The sequence below is a fragment of the Enhydra lutris genome, unplaced genomic scaffold (assembly GCF_002288905.1).
Source record: "Enhydra lutris kenyoni isolate GAN:26980312 unplaced genomic scaffold, ASM228890v2 scaffoldscaffold13, whole genome shotgun sequence".
In the NCBI taxonomy this organism is placed as follows: Eukaryota; Metazoa; Chordata; class Mammalia; order Carnivora; family Mustelidae; genus Enhydra; species Enhydra lutris.
This window is the reverse complement of record NW_019154097.1, coordinates 51,723,085-51,739,665: the sequence shown is the minus strand read 5'-3', so window position 1 is coordinate 51,739,665 and position 16,581 is coordinate 51,723,085. Positions and strand designations below refer to the sequence as shown.

Here is a 16,581-nt window from a genome sequence, read left to right as displayed (position 1 = left end):
CGTTTTGTTTGCAGAAAAAAAGGCCCGAGACCTTGCAGAGCCTCCCTGAGGGCACTAAGGAGCAGCACAGCATGGAATCCAGTCAGAAAGCTCATTTCTCCAGTCTTTATTAAAGCTAGGTCCTCCTGCTGATGGCTCCTGGCCAGGGCAGAAGCAGCTGGGGCCCAGGGCAGCACCAAAGGTACGAACTCTGAGGGGTGTGCAAGGTGGGGATGAGCACAGAGCCACACCCCAGCCATGTGGGGCTATGCTGCCTTGAACTTGGCCCCTGAGGTTCCTGTCCCACAGGGAGAGGAAGGAAAGTGAGGACAGGGAAGGCATCACCCAGCACTGCTGATGCCTCCAGGGACCCCTGCCCTCCTCAGCACCCACCCCACCCCACCACCGCACCCAGCCAGGTGAATTCTTACCGCCACCATCCACGCCCCCTTCCCACCCACTGACTACTGCGCCTCCTACCCCGCCCCCAGCCCCAGCAGCCTGGCTGCTGGCTCTCCCAAGGCCATGTCTACACTAAAACAGAAGGAACTAGGTCTAAAAGGGAATGCGGTTGCTTCAAAATCTGTTTTCTAGCCCCACTCACTGGCCCACAAGGCATTCAGGGAGGGAAGATCTCATGTGAGCCATATTTCAGCTGCCTGCCCAGTGGCTCCCAATGGCCCAACCCAGAGGGCGGGGTGCCCGCCAGGTGCAGGATTTGCATAGCTGGGTGCCTGGCCTGTCATTGAGCCACAGGCTCAAGTCTACACCCCCGCAGGTGGACTTCCGCTGTACAGACTGCCCACCCTGTGACATGGGATTCTAAAGAGAAACACTACTTGCTTCTAGTACAGAATAACGACAGAAGCGGCGTTAAAGGGACCCACAGGCGTCATAGGGCCCTAGCCCCGTAGGGATGTGAGAATTGATCCTGCTGCCAACCTGTCACTTTACAATTGGTCATTACACCTAAATAAGCACTGGGCTTAGAGGGCAGGGGCCCATGTGTCCGACTGCTCCAGGGGAGGTGGCGCCCCGGAAGTTGAAGGCTGGGGCCATGGCGGTAGCAGCCAGCAAGGGGCCCCCAAGGCTCTCTGAGTGCACCCCCTCCAGCCGCCAGAGGTGAGAGTACCGAAGGGCTCAAAGGGGGAGGTGGAGACCAAAACCCGCCGAGGCAGAATTAGTGCCTGGCTGATCTCGGTGCTCCAGTGGGGTGAGAGTGAGTGACCCTCCCCCCAGAATAAGGCTTCAAACTCCCTCAGGACCCTGGAACGCCTGCAACCCGTCCGCCTGGGGCCGCAAATTTGGCTTCTGGCTTTTTCTCCTCCTCCCAGATTCTTCAGGCCATACGAGAGATGGAAGTAAATATCCACCGTAGACAGGATAAAAGCTTTCCCAGTCGCATCTCTGTCCCCCCTCGGTAGGGAGGAACATCGTCCTCCGGAAACCCATAAGGCTTCCCCTAGCCCCGCGCAGTCCTTAAAACTTCCCGGACACATTCAAATGACCACAAGGTCCCTGAAGTCCCTCACTGAGGAATGGGAAGAAGTCGTCAACCAAACCCACTGGAGGAGCCGGATGCTCTGCCCTCGACCACCCCACCCTCCCCTCGACGCAAAGGCTCCCCCTCCCTCGCTGTACAACCCACTTACAGACTCATCGGCCGCCGGTCCCCCAGGCCACCCAAATCGGAATCCGAGTGAAATAAATAACCTCGCCTGCCATCCCTACCGCGTGGGATGCAGCAGTCTCGGTGGGGGTGGCCGCCCCCTGCCCTCGCCTCCTCCGCGCGTGGCTCTCCTCTCCCCACGCGCCCCCTGCACGGCCGGACGAGCTCAGCGGCCCGGTTTCCCGGAGCCGGGCAGGAGGGGCGCCCGAGGTTGGGGCGGGGGATGCGGCGCACGGGGGGCTGAGGGGAAGGCACCGCACCAGGACTGGGATCCTCAGCACCCCGAGGCCAGAGGAGCAAGGGGGCCGGCGGCCCGGCGGGCTGCGCCTCCGTCAGCCTCAGGCCATCACAGGATGCTCTCCTCGTAGGCGCCCGAGGTCCCCGCGAAGGGGGCCGTGGGCTCAGAGCCGAAGCTCGTTCCGCCCGCGAACTCCAGCAGGGTGCTGCCGCGCTCCCCCGGCCCGCTGCCCGCGCCGGACGTCCCCTTGGCGGGGGCCTCGGTCTTGGACGCGGGGGCCGCCGGCGCGGAGCCGGGCGCGCCGGCCGCGCCGCGGTGCGTCTTCATGTGGGTGAGCAGGTGCGAGCTCTGCGAGAAGCGGCGGCCGCAGTTGGCGCAGGCGTAGGGCCGCTCGCCCGTGTGCGTGCGCTGGTGCGTGACGAGCACCGAGCGCTGCGAGAAGCGCTTGCCACACTCGGGGCACGGGAAGGGCCGCTCTCCGGTGTGGCCGCGCCGGTGCTTGGCCAGGTTGGAGCGCTGCGCGAAGCCGCGGCCGCAGTCCGAGCAGCGGAAGGGCTTCTCGCCCGTGTGCGTGCGACGGTGCCGCTTGAAGTCCGAGCTGTGGCCGAAGCCCTTGCCGCAGTCGGGGCAGCGGTGCGGCTTCTCCTCGGCGTGCGCCCACTGGTGCCGCGTCAGCGCCGCGCTCTGGCCGAAGCGCCGGCCGCACTCCCCGCACGCGTAGGGCCGCTCGCCGGTGTGCGCGCGCCCGTGCGCCGTCAGGTGCGCGCGCCGGCTGAAGCCCGCGCCGCACACGCCGCACACGAAGGGCTTCTCGCCCGTGTGGCCCCGCACGTGCGCCGCCAGGTGCGAGCCGCGGGCGAAGCGCGCGCCGCACTCGGGGCACGGGAAGGGCCGCTCGCCCGTGTGCGTGCGGCGGTGGCGCGCCAGGTGCGAGCCGTACACGAAGCTCTTGCCGCAGTCCGCGCAGCGGTGCGGTCGCTCGCCCGCGTGGTAGCGCTGGTGCTTGGCCAGCGCGGCGCGGCGCCCGAACGTCTTTCCGCAGTCGGAGCAGATCCACGGGCTCTCCTCCTCTGCCAGCGCGGCGGGCGCCGGCTCGCCCAGCAGTCCCCCGACGGCCGGCGCGAAGGCGCGCAGCCCGCCGCCGCCCCCGGCCCCCGGCCCGCCGCCGCCGAAAGGGTCGCAGGCTAGCCCCGCGCCCTCCACCAGGGCGAGCCGGCCCCCCAGGGGGACCGGCAGGGGACGCCTGTCGGCCGGCAGCCGCTCCCCGAAGTCCGGGAGGCCCAGGATCGGGAAGCCGTCCGGGTGCAGCCAGGACTTGGGGTGCACGGGAAAGTGGAAGCCGAGTGGGTGCGAGGAAGGGCCTTCGCCCTCCCCCAGGCCGTTGCCCAGCTCGAGGAACCGCCTGTCCGGCTCGGGGTCCTCCTTGCTCCCGGGGGTGGGCCCCACTGCCGCCGCCGCCTCCTCTCTAGCCTCGACCTCGGCCTCTCCGTCCGCCTCGCCGGCCTCGGCCTCCTCGGGCCCCTCCGGCCCGGCCTCGGCCTCTTCGGGCCCTGGCGCGGGCACTGTGTCGCAGGGCTCCCTCCGAGGGCCGTCTCCGCCGGGCTCTGCGCAACCGCCGCCGCGCCGGTGGCGCTGGAAGTCGGCGCGCAGGCGGAAGGCCTGGCCGCAGTCGGGGCAGCAGTGCGGCCGGTCGGCCGTGTGCACCGCCTGGTGCCGCGCGAGCGCCGAGCTCTGGCTGAAGCTGCGGCCGCAGTGCGGGCACGGGTAGGGCCGCTCGCCTGTGTGCGTGCGCTGGTGCGTGACCAGGTAGGAGCGGCGCCCGAAGCCTGCACCGCAGAAGGCGCAGCGGTAGGGCCGCTCGCCCGTGTGGATGCGCCGGTGAGTGACCAGGTGTGACTTGTAGACGAAGCGCTTGCCACAGTCCGGACACGGGAAGGGCTTCTCTCCCGTGTGCGTGCGCTGGTGGATGGCCAGGTGCGAGCGGTACACGAAGCCCTTACCGCACTCGTCGCAGCCGAAGGGCTTGACGGCCGCGTGGTAGCGCTGGTGCTTGGCCAGCCGGGACCGGTGCGGGAACACTTTGCCGCACACGTCGCACGTGGTCTCGGGCCGCCCGGCCGGGGCAGCCACAGTGGCAGGGAACGCCCAGGGCGCCAGCAGGTTCGCACCAGGCTCCCGGCCCGGTAGGAAGGGCTTCGCCTCCGACCCCTCCGTCAGGACCCCGAGGTCCCCGGGGTCAGGACCCCATCCCTCCGGAGTCTGCGCTGAATCTGAGTCATCGGGGCCCCACGTCCCAGGAACGTCCCCCACGCCGTAGGCCGCTGACCAGAGCCCCGGAGGCTCGTTCTCTTCCTCGGCCACCTCCGCCAAGAAGTCTTCATCCTCCTCTTCCTCGTGGTCGTCCAGGTCGTCGGTCCAGAACCAGGCCCCTGAAGGCGACAAAGCAATGCCCAAAGAGAGAAGTGAGAGGAGGCCGAGGCAGCCCCTTGCAGGCTCCTCCCTAGAGAAATCACACTTGGGCGGGACCCCAAGCTCCCCTAGCCTCCATTCCCAGTTTCTGGACAGGATGCCTCTCTGGTCCACAAGGACCCGTTCCAGCGTCCCTGGGGCAGTACAGCCACTGCCTCCCTCAGTTAGGAGGAAGGCTGCAGACAGGAGAAATGTGCAGGTGGGTGTCCCCCTTAGGGGAGGCCGAGATTACTGCTTGGACTATCCTCAAATGGCACTGATTCACTAATCCCTCTGGCAGATCTCCAGGGCTTACTGCCCTGCTGAGGAGCAGGAACACTACAAAATTGGTCACCTAAGCCCACAACAGCGGTCCTGTACCCAGGAAAAGAGAGACCCCTGAGCTGTTCTCCCCAAAACCCCTATTTCTTCCAGAGCATTCCAGCCCCGCCCTGCTCAGTCCAAGCCCAGCAAGTCTCCAGGGCCAGCACAGCCCCAGGGCCCTGCAGCTGAGGACCTGCCTTTGTAAGCACCTGGGCTCTGCTCGGCATCCCTTCCCCTCGGAGTCCTTCTCCACCAGCCTCAGGCTGGCCAGCAGACGTGGGTCTCCTTCCCACTCTCGGAGCAGAACCTGACAAGGCTGCCTTGAGCCCAGGAGACCTGGAGGGGCCGTGGGGCCCTAGCTCCCTGCACTCATCCACAGCCCAAGCTTCCCTGTAAGCCACCCCAAAGCCTGGCTTTTTCCGAATGCCTGTGCATTTGGGAAACAGTCCCAAGCTGGTTAAGACTGGGTGAACTGCAAGCGCTTTCCTATCCCAGAAGGCCAAGGACACTGCCCCCCACCCCGCCACCAAGGTCTTACAGTTCTCCACCTCCTCCACCAAACCAACCTCTCCCTTCAGGGCAGAGTGTGGATATGGAGTCGGCCTGTAGGGTTTTCTAGTTTGGAAAATGGGGTGCTGATGTGCCTGCCATCATACTCAGGAGGGAACTACTGTTTATGGGACAGGCACGAAGTCTCATAAGGATGAGAAGGGAGAACGCTGACCCACGGTGGCCCCAGGTGTTCCAAAGCACCTGTGTGCCTACTTTCTCACGCACACTCTGCCCCGTGTGTGTCCACAGTGGTCCCACACCGTGCTGCCGACAGCTCCAGAATACTAGCATCTGGAAGGTTTAAGCTCCAAGGGTGCAAATCCCCTCTCCTGCCCCACCTGGGTCCACCACAGAAACTGTGGCCAGTGTCAGGCATCACCTGGCTAGATGAGCCTGAAGCACTGAGTCCCGCCCCCGGAGGCAGGTCGGGGCCCAGGAGGGCTGACCAGCCTGGCTCAGCCCTCATCCTGTATTCTGTATGGCACTGTACATGTATGGTGACATGGTCACATGGGAAAACAGCACAGCACGGGGGGAAATAAAGGCAGACACACAACTGTTCGGGCATGATTGCGGCTATGGAAAAAAAAACACGCATCATTTAAAGGCATACAGAAATGGGTTATTTTATTTTTTTGTAATTGCATATTCAAGTTTTCTACAGTTAGTAATATTATACTGTTATAGTAAAAATAAGCTTTAAAATAAGAGACAAAGTTTGCTGAACTACACTCAGTTTATCTCCAGCTGTCACCCAGGGCCACGAGTGGGTGACATGAAGTGGCTGGTCCCTGGCACAAGCACAGAAATGGCCCAGCTCCTCCCTGGGAAGGTTGGAGCACCCCCGTGAGACGAGAGAGACTGGTGCAGGACAGGCAGGTCAGCAAATACTCAGGTCAGCTGGGACTTCTTCCCATGAGTCTCAAAAAGAATTTTAGCACAAGAATTTGTTAGTTTGAATTAGAGACTCGCCAAGGCAGAGGGAATTCAAGCTGAGGAACAAGTTCACTGTCTTAGTGGGGTTAGTGTGTACCCCAAGGCCCAGCCCAGGGTCATCCCTGCTGGAGACAAAGTAGACACGCAGGCCAAATGAGGGCCCGCCAACAGGCCATCTCAGCCACTCAGAACTGGGAAGGGTAGGCGAGGTCCCAGTGACTCACCCACAACACCTCTTCCTTGGAGTCTAGGAGCAGCCGAAAGCCCCACACACGCACTGGGAAAGGTGAGCCCTTCCCTAGCCCCCACCTCAAGCCCCTGCACAGGGGAGCAACACAGCCACTTGTCCAGGAGTGAGAAAACTGAGCACACGGCAAAGTGGTGGGGAGCACCAATGACACCAAATGTGGGGCAGTAAGGGCAGCTGTGTCCCGGGGCAGTCAGGGCCGGCTGCACCCCAAGATTGCCGGGAGGAGCAGGGCCACTGGAGGGGGAGGCAGACAAAGACCAGCCTGCCCCAAGACTGGGTTCCATTCCCTTCTTTCTGTCACCAAAGTGGGTCAGGGTCTGGAGGTGGGACCCTGGAGTGGGGGTGTCCAATGGAAGGGTCACTCCAGGTTCCCAGGGAGTTTGCTGGAATCCAAATGAGCACTTACCAGGTCTGCTTGTGAGCCGAGAGCCAGGGCAGAGAATGCTTCTACAAGGTGGGTGAGGGGACATATTTTAACAGTGGCCCATAGGGTCAAACACAGTTGCTCCTTTCAGAACGCACAGGGACAGGGTAGAGAAGAGGACCCTGGGAAGTGGGAAGCAGCTGTCTCATCTCCCTGAGACATTTGCTCCCAAGGACTATGACCCTGGGTGATGATTAGCTAGGCTGCAACCAGTGCTCTGAGGCCCGATGACAATCCCAGGGCCTGACCAGTAGCCTTTCAGGAGAGCCCCCAAGGCACCTCCAATAAGTGCCCTACCAAGGCTCTAATCTACAGGACCTCGGAGAAGATGAAAGCCCCCGAGCCACGCGCCCAGTGCACCTCCATCCCCGAGCTGCTGGGAGGCCCACCGCGGGCCACTCAGCATGAAGACACATGACGCCCTGAGAACCGTGCCACCGTTTTCTATGACTCGCAACCAAAGCCACCTCTGCCCCTGTCGGGGAACCCGGAGGCCTGCCCCCGGGCCCACCCTGACCCGGGGCCCCTGGTGAGTCAGCTCCAACTAAACCCATCTGTGCTGTCAACACCAGCGCCAACTCTGCCATCCAGACCCGGAGACTTGAGGTGTGTTTGCGGAGAACCCCCCACCCCCTGAGGGACAGTTACAAGGCGACGATGTGGACAGGGTTGGCATGCCCCAAGCTGCAGGTGGGCTCCTGCCTCCAGGGCTGCTGGCCAGCTGCCCTGCCTTCCCACTGAGCAGGAGTCTGGTAACCAGGCCCGTATTCAAGCGTGAGGGAGGCGGCAGTTCCCGACAGGGCCAGGTTTCTGTGCTGGGCTCTGTCCTCCGAGCACTGAGCCTGTCCCCCATCACTGGCTAGTGACCTCTCGCCTCAGTCTCCTCATCTGTACCATGAGTATAGTATCAAGGAAGAGCTACTAACAGGACCGTGAGGTCCGGCTCTTCCTCACTTGGAATGTTTCCTGGTTCCTTCCCCTTCTGCCTACATCACGCCCAGGGGTCGGAGGCAAGACGGGACCCAAATGCCTTCTCCTGGCTCAGACAAAAAAGGGGGATTCAGGGACACCCAGGGCCCCCTCACAGGTGTGGCAAAGGCAGGGAAGGTCCACGCTAGGGACTAATATTCCCCTGACCCCAGTTTTCCCTTGGCAGACAGCCCAGCTCAGGTGCTCAGCCCAGGTGCCCAGCCCAGGTGCTCACGGGCTGTGTGAGGTAAAGACCACCTGTAGGCTGGGGCCGGGCCTGCACCGCACGGCCGCTCCTGACCTCCACCTCTCCAGAACCGCTGACGGTGCTCACCAACCCTGAGATTCCCCCACCTTGGTGTTTTACCTCTTACTGCTCTTAAATTTTCTGTCTCTCCTTTCCCGGGTCATCTTTAAGCAGGTGTAACCCTGCATAACGTATTTCTCTTCCATCCTTTGCTCTCACACAAGGGGGAGGAACAGCAGCCAAGGAGGGAGGGGATCAGCCGCCAGCCCCGCTGGGTGCCAGGCCCGCGCCAGGCACCGTGGAGACAGCACAGGGTAGACAATACCCAGTGCCAGCTCTTATAGAGGCAGCCGGCAGCAGACAGGAAATGAGGAAGCAAACTTCTAGGCAGGACCATTTCAGACAGTGCTGTTTGCTGTACATGCAGGGAACATCCTGGAGTAATGCTGGAGGGCGTGCTCCTAAAGTCTGTGTGTTTAGGAACACATGACTCGAGTGGGGTCCTAACAGCGGAGCCAGCCACACGAAAGGCACTCCTGGCAGGGGAAACAGCAGGCACAAAGGCCCTGAGGCAGGCTTGAAGAGAAAGGTTGTCTGTGGGGCCGAGCCTGAAGAGCTAAGGGTGGAGATGAGCCTAGAGGGGCAGCGGCCTCAAGGCCAGAGCAAGGCCCAGATGCTGTGCCAAGTTCATGGGGAATCCCCGAGAGGAAAAGGCAGAGGCAGCTCGGGAACACCTGTGGCCACAGGCCTGCCGGCCTCATGAAAGCCTGGGACAGGGTAGGGAGAGGAAGGCAGAGTGACAAGGACTAATCAGGCACGGAGCCATTGGCACTCAGGTGCCAAGGACGCTGCAAGAGGGGACTGAGGTAGGAGAAGTCCCGTCAGGTTCAGGTTTACTCTGAAATGATCATCACAGAAGTGGAGAGATCAAGGGTACAGTTGGACAATCAGACAAGGTGAGAGCTGGAGAAGGCAGCTGAGGATGGGCAGCATGGACGTAAGCTCTGGCCACGGTCTCCTGGAGAGAACAGAAGATGACGCAGGACCATCGCAGTCTTGGGAACAAGCGAGGGCAGGCGCAGAAGCAGCCACGAAGGCAGCTGAGAAACCAGAGGCCAAGAGGGTCCGCCTCAGAGAGCAGAAACCCAACCCAACAAGGACACGAAGCTGGACCACCGGCCCCAGGTGGTGGTGGCAGCGTCCTCAGGAGGTGTGAGGTCAGCCGGCAGCCACGCTTTTCTCCAGCCACGACCCTGCTGCAGTGCCGCTGTGGCCAGGAAATGGGGTCCCGCCGCCAACAGGGACCTGGCGGGCGACTACACGGAGCTATCACAAACGGGTGAGGTGCTGCTATCCAAGCCAGGTGGGGAGAAAGGCACAGGAAAGGGGGTGGGGCGAGGAGAGGGAGCACAGTGTGCGGGGCTCATGGCCCTGTGGTGGAGGGGCCGAGCACAGAGCTGGAAGGGCAGAGCAGGGGACTTCAGGTCAGTATGGCAGACGGGATGGGGCGTCTGAGGGGGAGAATCTGGCCAGAGTCCAAACCTTTTGGCCCAATTCTTCAAAAAGCACAAGAGGAGTACACTGGCGTTTTGCCAGACTACAGTCTAGAGATCCAGAAACTCTGTTGGGCCCAGGACAGCTAGCATCTGTCCCGTCCAGACCCAGCAATTCTCAACTCTCAACAGACTCGGCCACACGGAAATGAGTATGGGGAGAAGACCTTTAGCAAACAGACTACAGTCATAATTAAGAAAGGCCTTAGACGGCGTGCCTGGGGGCTCCGGCGGTTAAGTGGCTTGCCCTTGATTTCAGCTGAGGTCATGGTCTCGGAGTCCTAGGATCAAGCCCTGCATTGGGCCGGGGAGTTGGCTTGAGGATTCTTTCTCTCTCTCTCTCTCTCCTTCCCTCTCCCTGTGCCCCCACCCTGTTCTTGCACGCACACTCTGTCTCTCTCAAATAAACAAATGAACAAATAAATAGATATTAAAAGAAAAAAAAGGCCTCAGATGGGTTTGCCCTACCTGAGCTGACCCCAGCAGACAGGGTTGTATCTAAAACTATGCCCGGGTCCTGCACCGACCTCGGGCTCACTGGGTGGCAAGGGGCGGGGATAGGGGGAGCACTCGAGGCCATGCGGCCCTACTACAGCAACAAGCCGTAGGGGAGACAGGGAGGCACTGGCCCAGCGAGCCAGCCTCCTCGGGGTGCTGCCGAACCCCACCAAGGTGCACAGGTCACATTGTGGGGACCGCCCACGCCAGAACCTGCAAATGCCCGTACTCCACGACCCTCCAAGAAGCATGAAGAATGGGGGCACACCTATTAACATGATGAGAGACTGGCAAAGACAGGTCTGTGGCCCCTTTATCTGCAGGTGGCTTTTCTGAGCTCTGCCCATAAACAGGGCCCACCTCCCACTGAGACCCCCTGAGAAACATCACCTCTGTCCCAGACTTGTCCCGGAAGCAGCTGCCATGGTCTCACACCAGCCAGAGCCCACCCAAGTCCGAAGCCCAGGAACGATTCCCAGAGAGGTCCCCACAGCACATGGAGAGCCAGGACAGGAAGGCTGTCCAGCAACACCACAGCAAGCGAGCCCTGGGGCTGAGCCCAGCTTTCAAAGTCAGCGTCCTCAGCTGCGAGGTCAGCTGGCTGCCTGTGCCCTGCTACCGCACAGGCTTGTCGCCAGGATACAGAGTAAACGGGAAAACACTTCGAAGAGTCCACTTGTAGGCACAGTAACATGGTCTGTGTTTCTCTGTGTTTTTATTTTAAAACACGTCCATGAGCTACTCTGAGTTTATCCAGGTCCGTGATTGGCAAGAGCCATCCAGTGGGGGACGTCACTCGAGCCCCCAGGCAGACACACCCTCCACGATCTCTCTCACACACTGAGCCCGACTCACAGACCTCGTGAGGCACTGCCACAGAAGCAACGGTCCCACATCCTCTGCTTGGAAATTATGGATTTCGGTCAAACACTTCATTCTCCATGTGAGCAAAGAGAAGCTCAGAGGCTTAGAGAAACACCCAGAGCCACACCAGCAGTCCCCAGGGAAATTTGCCACCCTCAAACACACCCTGAGCGCTTCCCTCCAAAATCTCCTTTCTGGAAGGGGCAAAGCTGCGCACCCAGGCCGAGGCCTGCCCCCCAAACCCTCTGCTCAGAGACAGCCCGGTGGGTAGAGAAGCCACAGGACCAGTTCAAGTGTGGGAACCAGAAAGGTGGGTTTCTCTCAGCCAGAGTGTGCCCAGCTCCTGCACTTACTTTCTCTGAGCCAAACACTCAACAAATGGGCCTCACTTACAAAACACAAAAAACAATCAGAGGCTCCAAGGCAGGGCCAGGGACATTTTCCAAGGCTCCTAAGAGAAACCTGTAGGTCCTCTAAGGTTCACCAACCTTGGACTTCCATGGGCTAGAATGGGCCCATGGGCCCATTCCATGGGCCACAAAGGCAGAGGTTAGCCCATGACAGCCTCCCTGTCTCCACGAGGCCCACTCCACATCCCGGACCACCAGCACCAAGGCCATGGCACAGGGCTAAGATCAAGGCCAAAGTCTGGCAAAGCTCCGAGGAGCTGTGTTAGCAGAAACCCCACGAGATTCCATCTCCCACTCACCTGTGTAGACACCAGTGACAATGTCTCCTTCCTCAGGACGGGGGCTATCTGGGACCCAGGGTTCCTCCCCTTGCTCCAGCCGGAAGATCAGATCCGGCTTGGGGATTGGGTATCCTGGCCAGGAGAAAAACAGCCGGCGGCTGCAGGGCTGCGCTGGGCAGGACCCCCCTCACCCAAATAGTGCCATCCCCGCCATGCCAACCAGTTCCTCACTCTCCCTTCCCTCCTCTCCATCCTTCCTGGACCAGCCCTCCCGGCTCCCGGCCTCCACCCTGGGAAATCCCACATTCACAAGTCTAGACTTTTGCCCTGGTACCCGTAGCCGCCCTGCTGAGCCCCTCCACACACTTTCATCTCCTCCAGCACCTGACTCCTCACCCCTGGAGGCCTCTGGGGAGCAGATGGCAGAGACCGGAGCTGGATGGGCGGCTCCCACAACACATCCACCGGCTCATGGCACTGCTGGACCACAGTGGAGACCTCGCGCCCTAGGACTTCCCCAAAAGGTAGGCTGGCTCCAGGACCCCCTTCTCCTAGACCCTGGGGCTTCAGAAGCCACTCTCTCAAACGGTTAGGCTGTTGGCACCCATCATACCGAAAGCCTCCCTGCTTACCCAAGGACACCAAGATCCCATAGTTTTCCTGCATGACGTCCTTGTAAAGGTCCCGCTGGTCTGCGTCCAGCCTTTCCCATTCCTCCAGGGAGAAGTACACAGCCACATCTTCAAAGGTCACCAGCCCCTGGAAAACAGAGCCCTGGCCGCTGCCCTAAGCCGCCCGCGGTGGTGGGGAGGGGGGAGCCCAGAGAAGGCGAGCAACAGGGAGTCTCTTCAAGAAGAGGTGACCGTGGTCCTGCAACACGGAGCTCGTGGGGACACAGCCCGACATCCCGTCACTGACGGGCAACCAAGCCTGGCAGCGGGCCTGAAAGGCAAGGACCCCATTTCCACTCAGAGATTAGGAACCCAGGCTCCGAGTGGGCAAATGCTCAGCATGTGGGGGGCAGAGCCACGACTCACACTAAGGTCAGAAAACAAGAAAGCTCAAGTCCGTGCCTGTGCAGGGAGGCTGTGTCCTCCCGCCCTTACTGTCCAGCTGAAGCCAGGGGTCACATCAGCAATGTGAGGGCCCATGCCTGGGTGCACGAGCGGCATCGACTCAATGGACTGCGGGCCCTGGCGTCCAGTCTGACTGGGCTCGGCAGGAGACCCGAGCCGGGATGGGTGACAGGCCCTCCAGGTATGGGTCGCGGAGCAGCCTAGGGAGGGGCGGTCAACACTCTCAGGACGCGACGGCCTGGGAAGGGTCAGACCCCAGGAAAGTGGAACCATGTCCCATGGGCTTGGGGCGAGAGACCCCCAGTTGCTTCTTGCTACCCTGTCCCTGCTCACAGCCTGAATTAGCCCTGAGGACCACAGAGCCTCTGCTTTGCCCACAGGGATCTCCGGAACACCAGGCGCCGAGATTCCCCCCCTGCACCGCCGCCCCCCCCCCCGCCCCAAGCAAACCCCACCTGGTTAACTGAGCTCTGGATAGCAGCTCACCTGAGATCCAGCTGTCAAGGAATCGTCATCCTCTTCCTCCTCTTCCTCCTCCTCCTCCTCTTCTTCCTCCTCCTCCTCCTCCTCCTCCAAGTCCTCATCCCTAGGTGTGGCTGGAAGCCGGGTGGCCTGCCACGCTGAGGGGAGGATCTCTTAGGGGCCTGCCTCCGCCATCAGGCCTCGCTGCCACCGTCCCCTTTGCCCGGACAGCAAGCAGGGTCAGGAGCTCCTGGCTCCTCAGTTTCAAAACTTGGCCGATGGTGCCCCAGCTCCACCCTGTCCCCGCCTGCCCTCCCCTGCCGCCTCCTCCCCCAGGAGCCGCTTCCTTTTTCTTACCCTTTTCCTGAAGAACTGGGGACTTGGCATCACCGCCACGGCCAAGGCGCTCCTGGGTCCCCAAGGTAAGACTCTGCTTCTCAGCCACCACCTCCTCCACGTCCTCGTCCTCCTCCAGCTCCACCTCCACCTGGTCCACATGCGCGGCCCGCCCCCCCTCTTCTTCCTCCACCACCTCCTTGTCCTCCCCTTCTTCCACGATGATCTCTTCCTCCTCCTCCTCCTCTATCTCCGCCTCTTCCCCCTTTTCTTCTTCCTCTTCTTCCTCCTGAGCAGGACCACATTCCAGCCCATCCTCCGCCTTCGCCAGCTGCGTGGCTGGTGCGTCTGGAGTTGAGCGCAGGGCTGCCATCTTCCCCGGAGGAGAGCCTCAGCTCGGCCTGAAACACAGACGGGCGGCGGTGACCAGCTGCCCACCGCACACTAATGTGCGATGCTTGAGCCTTGCAGCGTCCCACGGGAGGCGGGCTTCGTCTCCCCCACTAGACAGTAATGCCGCCAAGGTTGAGGGACGACCGGGGCTCTTTCCACAATCTCACATGGCACAACTGGGACATTCTGTACCCAGAACAAGTAACCACAGAGTCCCTCTCCGTGACCCCATTACACGGTCTCAGGTCTTCTTGTCAGCAATTATGTGCTGGATATGAACCGCCGCGCTTTCTTGGAGTAAATCAGGGATTTAGCCCGGGTCTTTATCCTCAGGGGCCATGAAAACAGGGAGTCTAGGCAACACGGCCGAGAGTGGCCCACATTTGGCTGAAAGAGCTGAGTGCAGCCTGGGAGGAACGGCCCACCTGACATACAGGGGAAAATGCTCGCCCAGCTCTCAGCACCCATGCTGTGCCAGCAGGGGTGAGGAAGGAGAGGCCTGGGCATGGGCAGGTGTGTAATGAGACCGGTGGTCTTATTCACCACTGCTGGGAAGGCCAGCAGGTCAGGCTCCTCCTGCCAGAAGCAGCACACTGGAGGTGCTGAGTATGGGTCACCTTCTGTGTCTCCCTTGCCCCTCACTCCGTCCAGAGCATCTGGAGAAAGTTCAACCGATCACGGAGATCTGGTTCATCGCTGGACCAGCAATGATGATCTAAAACACCCTGTGACATCTCTTCAAGTTTAAAGATCAGAAAATCCCAGGATAGAACCACCAGTGCCCCAGTGGTTTACAAGGTCCTACTCATGCCACCGTCACAGCTGGGTCAGCCCAGGTGCTGGGCAGAGACATAGCCATGCGGTCACATGGCCCAGAGCCAAGGGCTGTGGACCTGATGGACAGGAGGCTACAGGCCCAGGGGCCACTCCTCCCTCCCAGGACAGGAGGCTACAGGCCCAGGGGCCACTCCTCCCTCCCAGGTGAACGTCCTTTACCAGGAGGACCAAGGCCAGAACAGAGTGACAGTTTTAACAAGTCCAAGGCTCCTTTTAGGGTGAACAGTTCCAAGCTGCTGCTTTAAATCCATACTTTAAAAGCTAGGAATTTGGAGCGTTCATGAAGGCCTCCCAGAGACAACGTCCAGGTCCAGGGGCTGAACTGCATAGGCACCCAGACGCCACCTCTGTCCCACCCCTCATGCTCCCCTCTAACTGACCAAATTGCGAATTCACAGTCATGGGACTCGGTGTCACAGGTGAAGAGCTATGCCTAGGTGGGCTGCCCCAGCCTCTCCCCAGAACCTACGGTTCTTGGCCTCCATAGCTCTTTGGCCATGTGAAGGCGCCGAGTATAGAAACACACATGCCAAGCGCTACTCTAGCCACCTCCAGGAAGACAGCAGCAGCCCTACCCAGCACTCAGGGCACTGAGAACGCTCAGCAAAGGTTTCCTAACCGCCACCCACCTCAGAATCCAGTGGAGGGCTTTCCTCACCCAGGCCTCAGGCTACAAATCCAGGCTGAACGCAGACGCCACACCAAGCCCAGCCGAGCTGTCTCCTGCCTGGCCACCATCCAGAGCAGATTGCCACAGCAGGTCTGCCGTATCCAAGGACCCAGTCGCAACAGAAGAAAACCCCAGGGCTTTGGAATAAAGTGGCCCGGTGCTTGGTCCCACCTCTGGACCTTTGCCCATCCTATTCCCTTTCCCTGGAACTTGCTTCCCCTCTTCTTCTCTGATCCTCTGTGGGGAGCCTCCTGGGCCACCATTTCACCCAGTTCCCTGAACTCTATCCTCACAGCACCTCATTTTTATATATTCAAGGAACTGCCTCCTTACCACCTGTCTCCCCAAACACACAGTCAACTGCAGGAAGACGGAAGTTCCCTTTGCTCATCCCTGAATCCCCCCATGTCAGACACAGAGTTAACGCTCAAATATTTATTAAGGAAGTGAGTCTAAAAATAAAAATATTTATTAAGGAAGTGAGTCTTCACATCTAAATCAATGTGAAGAACATGAGATCTTAAAAATTCAGGGGCGCCTGGCTGGCTCAGTGAGTAGAGCATGCGACTCTTGATCTCTGGGTCGTGAGTTCAAGCCCCACACTGGGCATAGAACTCACTAGAACAAAACAAAACACCTCAGTATTCTGGCCCCACTGCCACATTCCAGAATAAACTGATCACTCTTAGGGTCCTTCCAAACAGAACCCACGCCAGAAGCACTGAGAGTCTCTGCCTTCAAAGAGGCTGGGGCCTGAAGTCCCTGCTCCCAAAAAATCCAAGTGCTGGTGACCAGAGAAGGGAAAGGCTCAGCAGCTATGGGAGGTCAGCAGTCACCCTGCAGAAAGAACTGTGACCTAGCACAGCCAGACACCTCACATACCCCAACCCGGAATCCAGAACAGAATCATCCTGGAAAACAGACTTCAGTCACTCAGGCACCAGATGCTTTCTTCCTCCCCACATGGCTGGGTGCTGGGCACACTCCCCCAGACCCACATGCTTTCCTTTCTTCTCTTCCCAGCCTGTCAGCCCACTGACACTCACTCTGCCTACTTCCAGGCATCTGATTCTGGGTCAGAAGTCACAGAGGGTCAGGTAAGCAGCCTCATCAACATAAACCCCCACATCATCCCGGACCTTTATTTTCCTGGGGCCCTCCATCC

General features: G+C 60.4%; 1 protein-coding gene across 1 annotated transcript; it reads right to left on the bottom strand.

Moving 5' to 3' along the window:
* Positions 1-91: 91 nt before the first annotated feature.
* LOC111145689 (zinc finger protein 316) lies at positions 92-15,966 on the bottom strand. The gene is made up of 5 exons (XM_022500796.1): positions 13,538-15,966; positions 13,205-13,338; positions 12,275-12,401; positions 11,661-11,774; positions 92-4,315 (listed from the first exon to the last, which is right to left on the bottom strand). Exons 1-5 carry the CDS (start codon positions 13,887-13,889, stop codon positions 1,995-1,997), a joined length of 3,048 nt encoding a protein of 1,015 aa, XP_022356504.1. The 5' UTR covers positions 13,890-15,966; the 3' UTR covers positions 92-1,994.
* Positions 15,967-16,581: the final 615 nt, after the last annotated feature.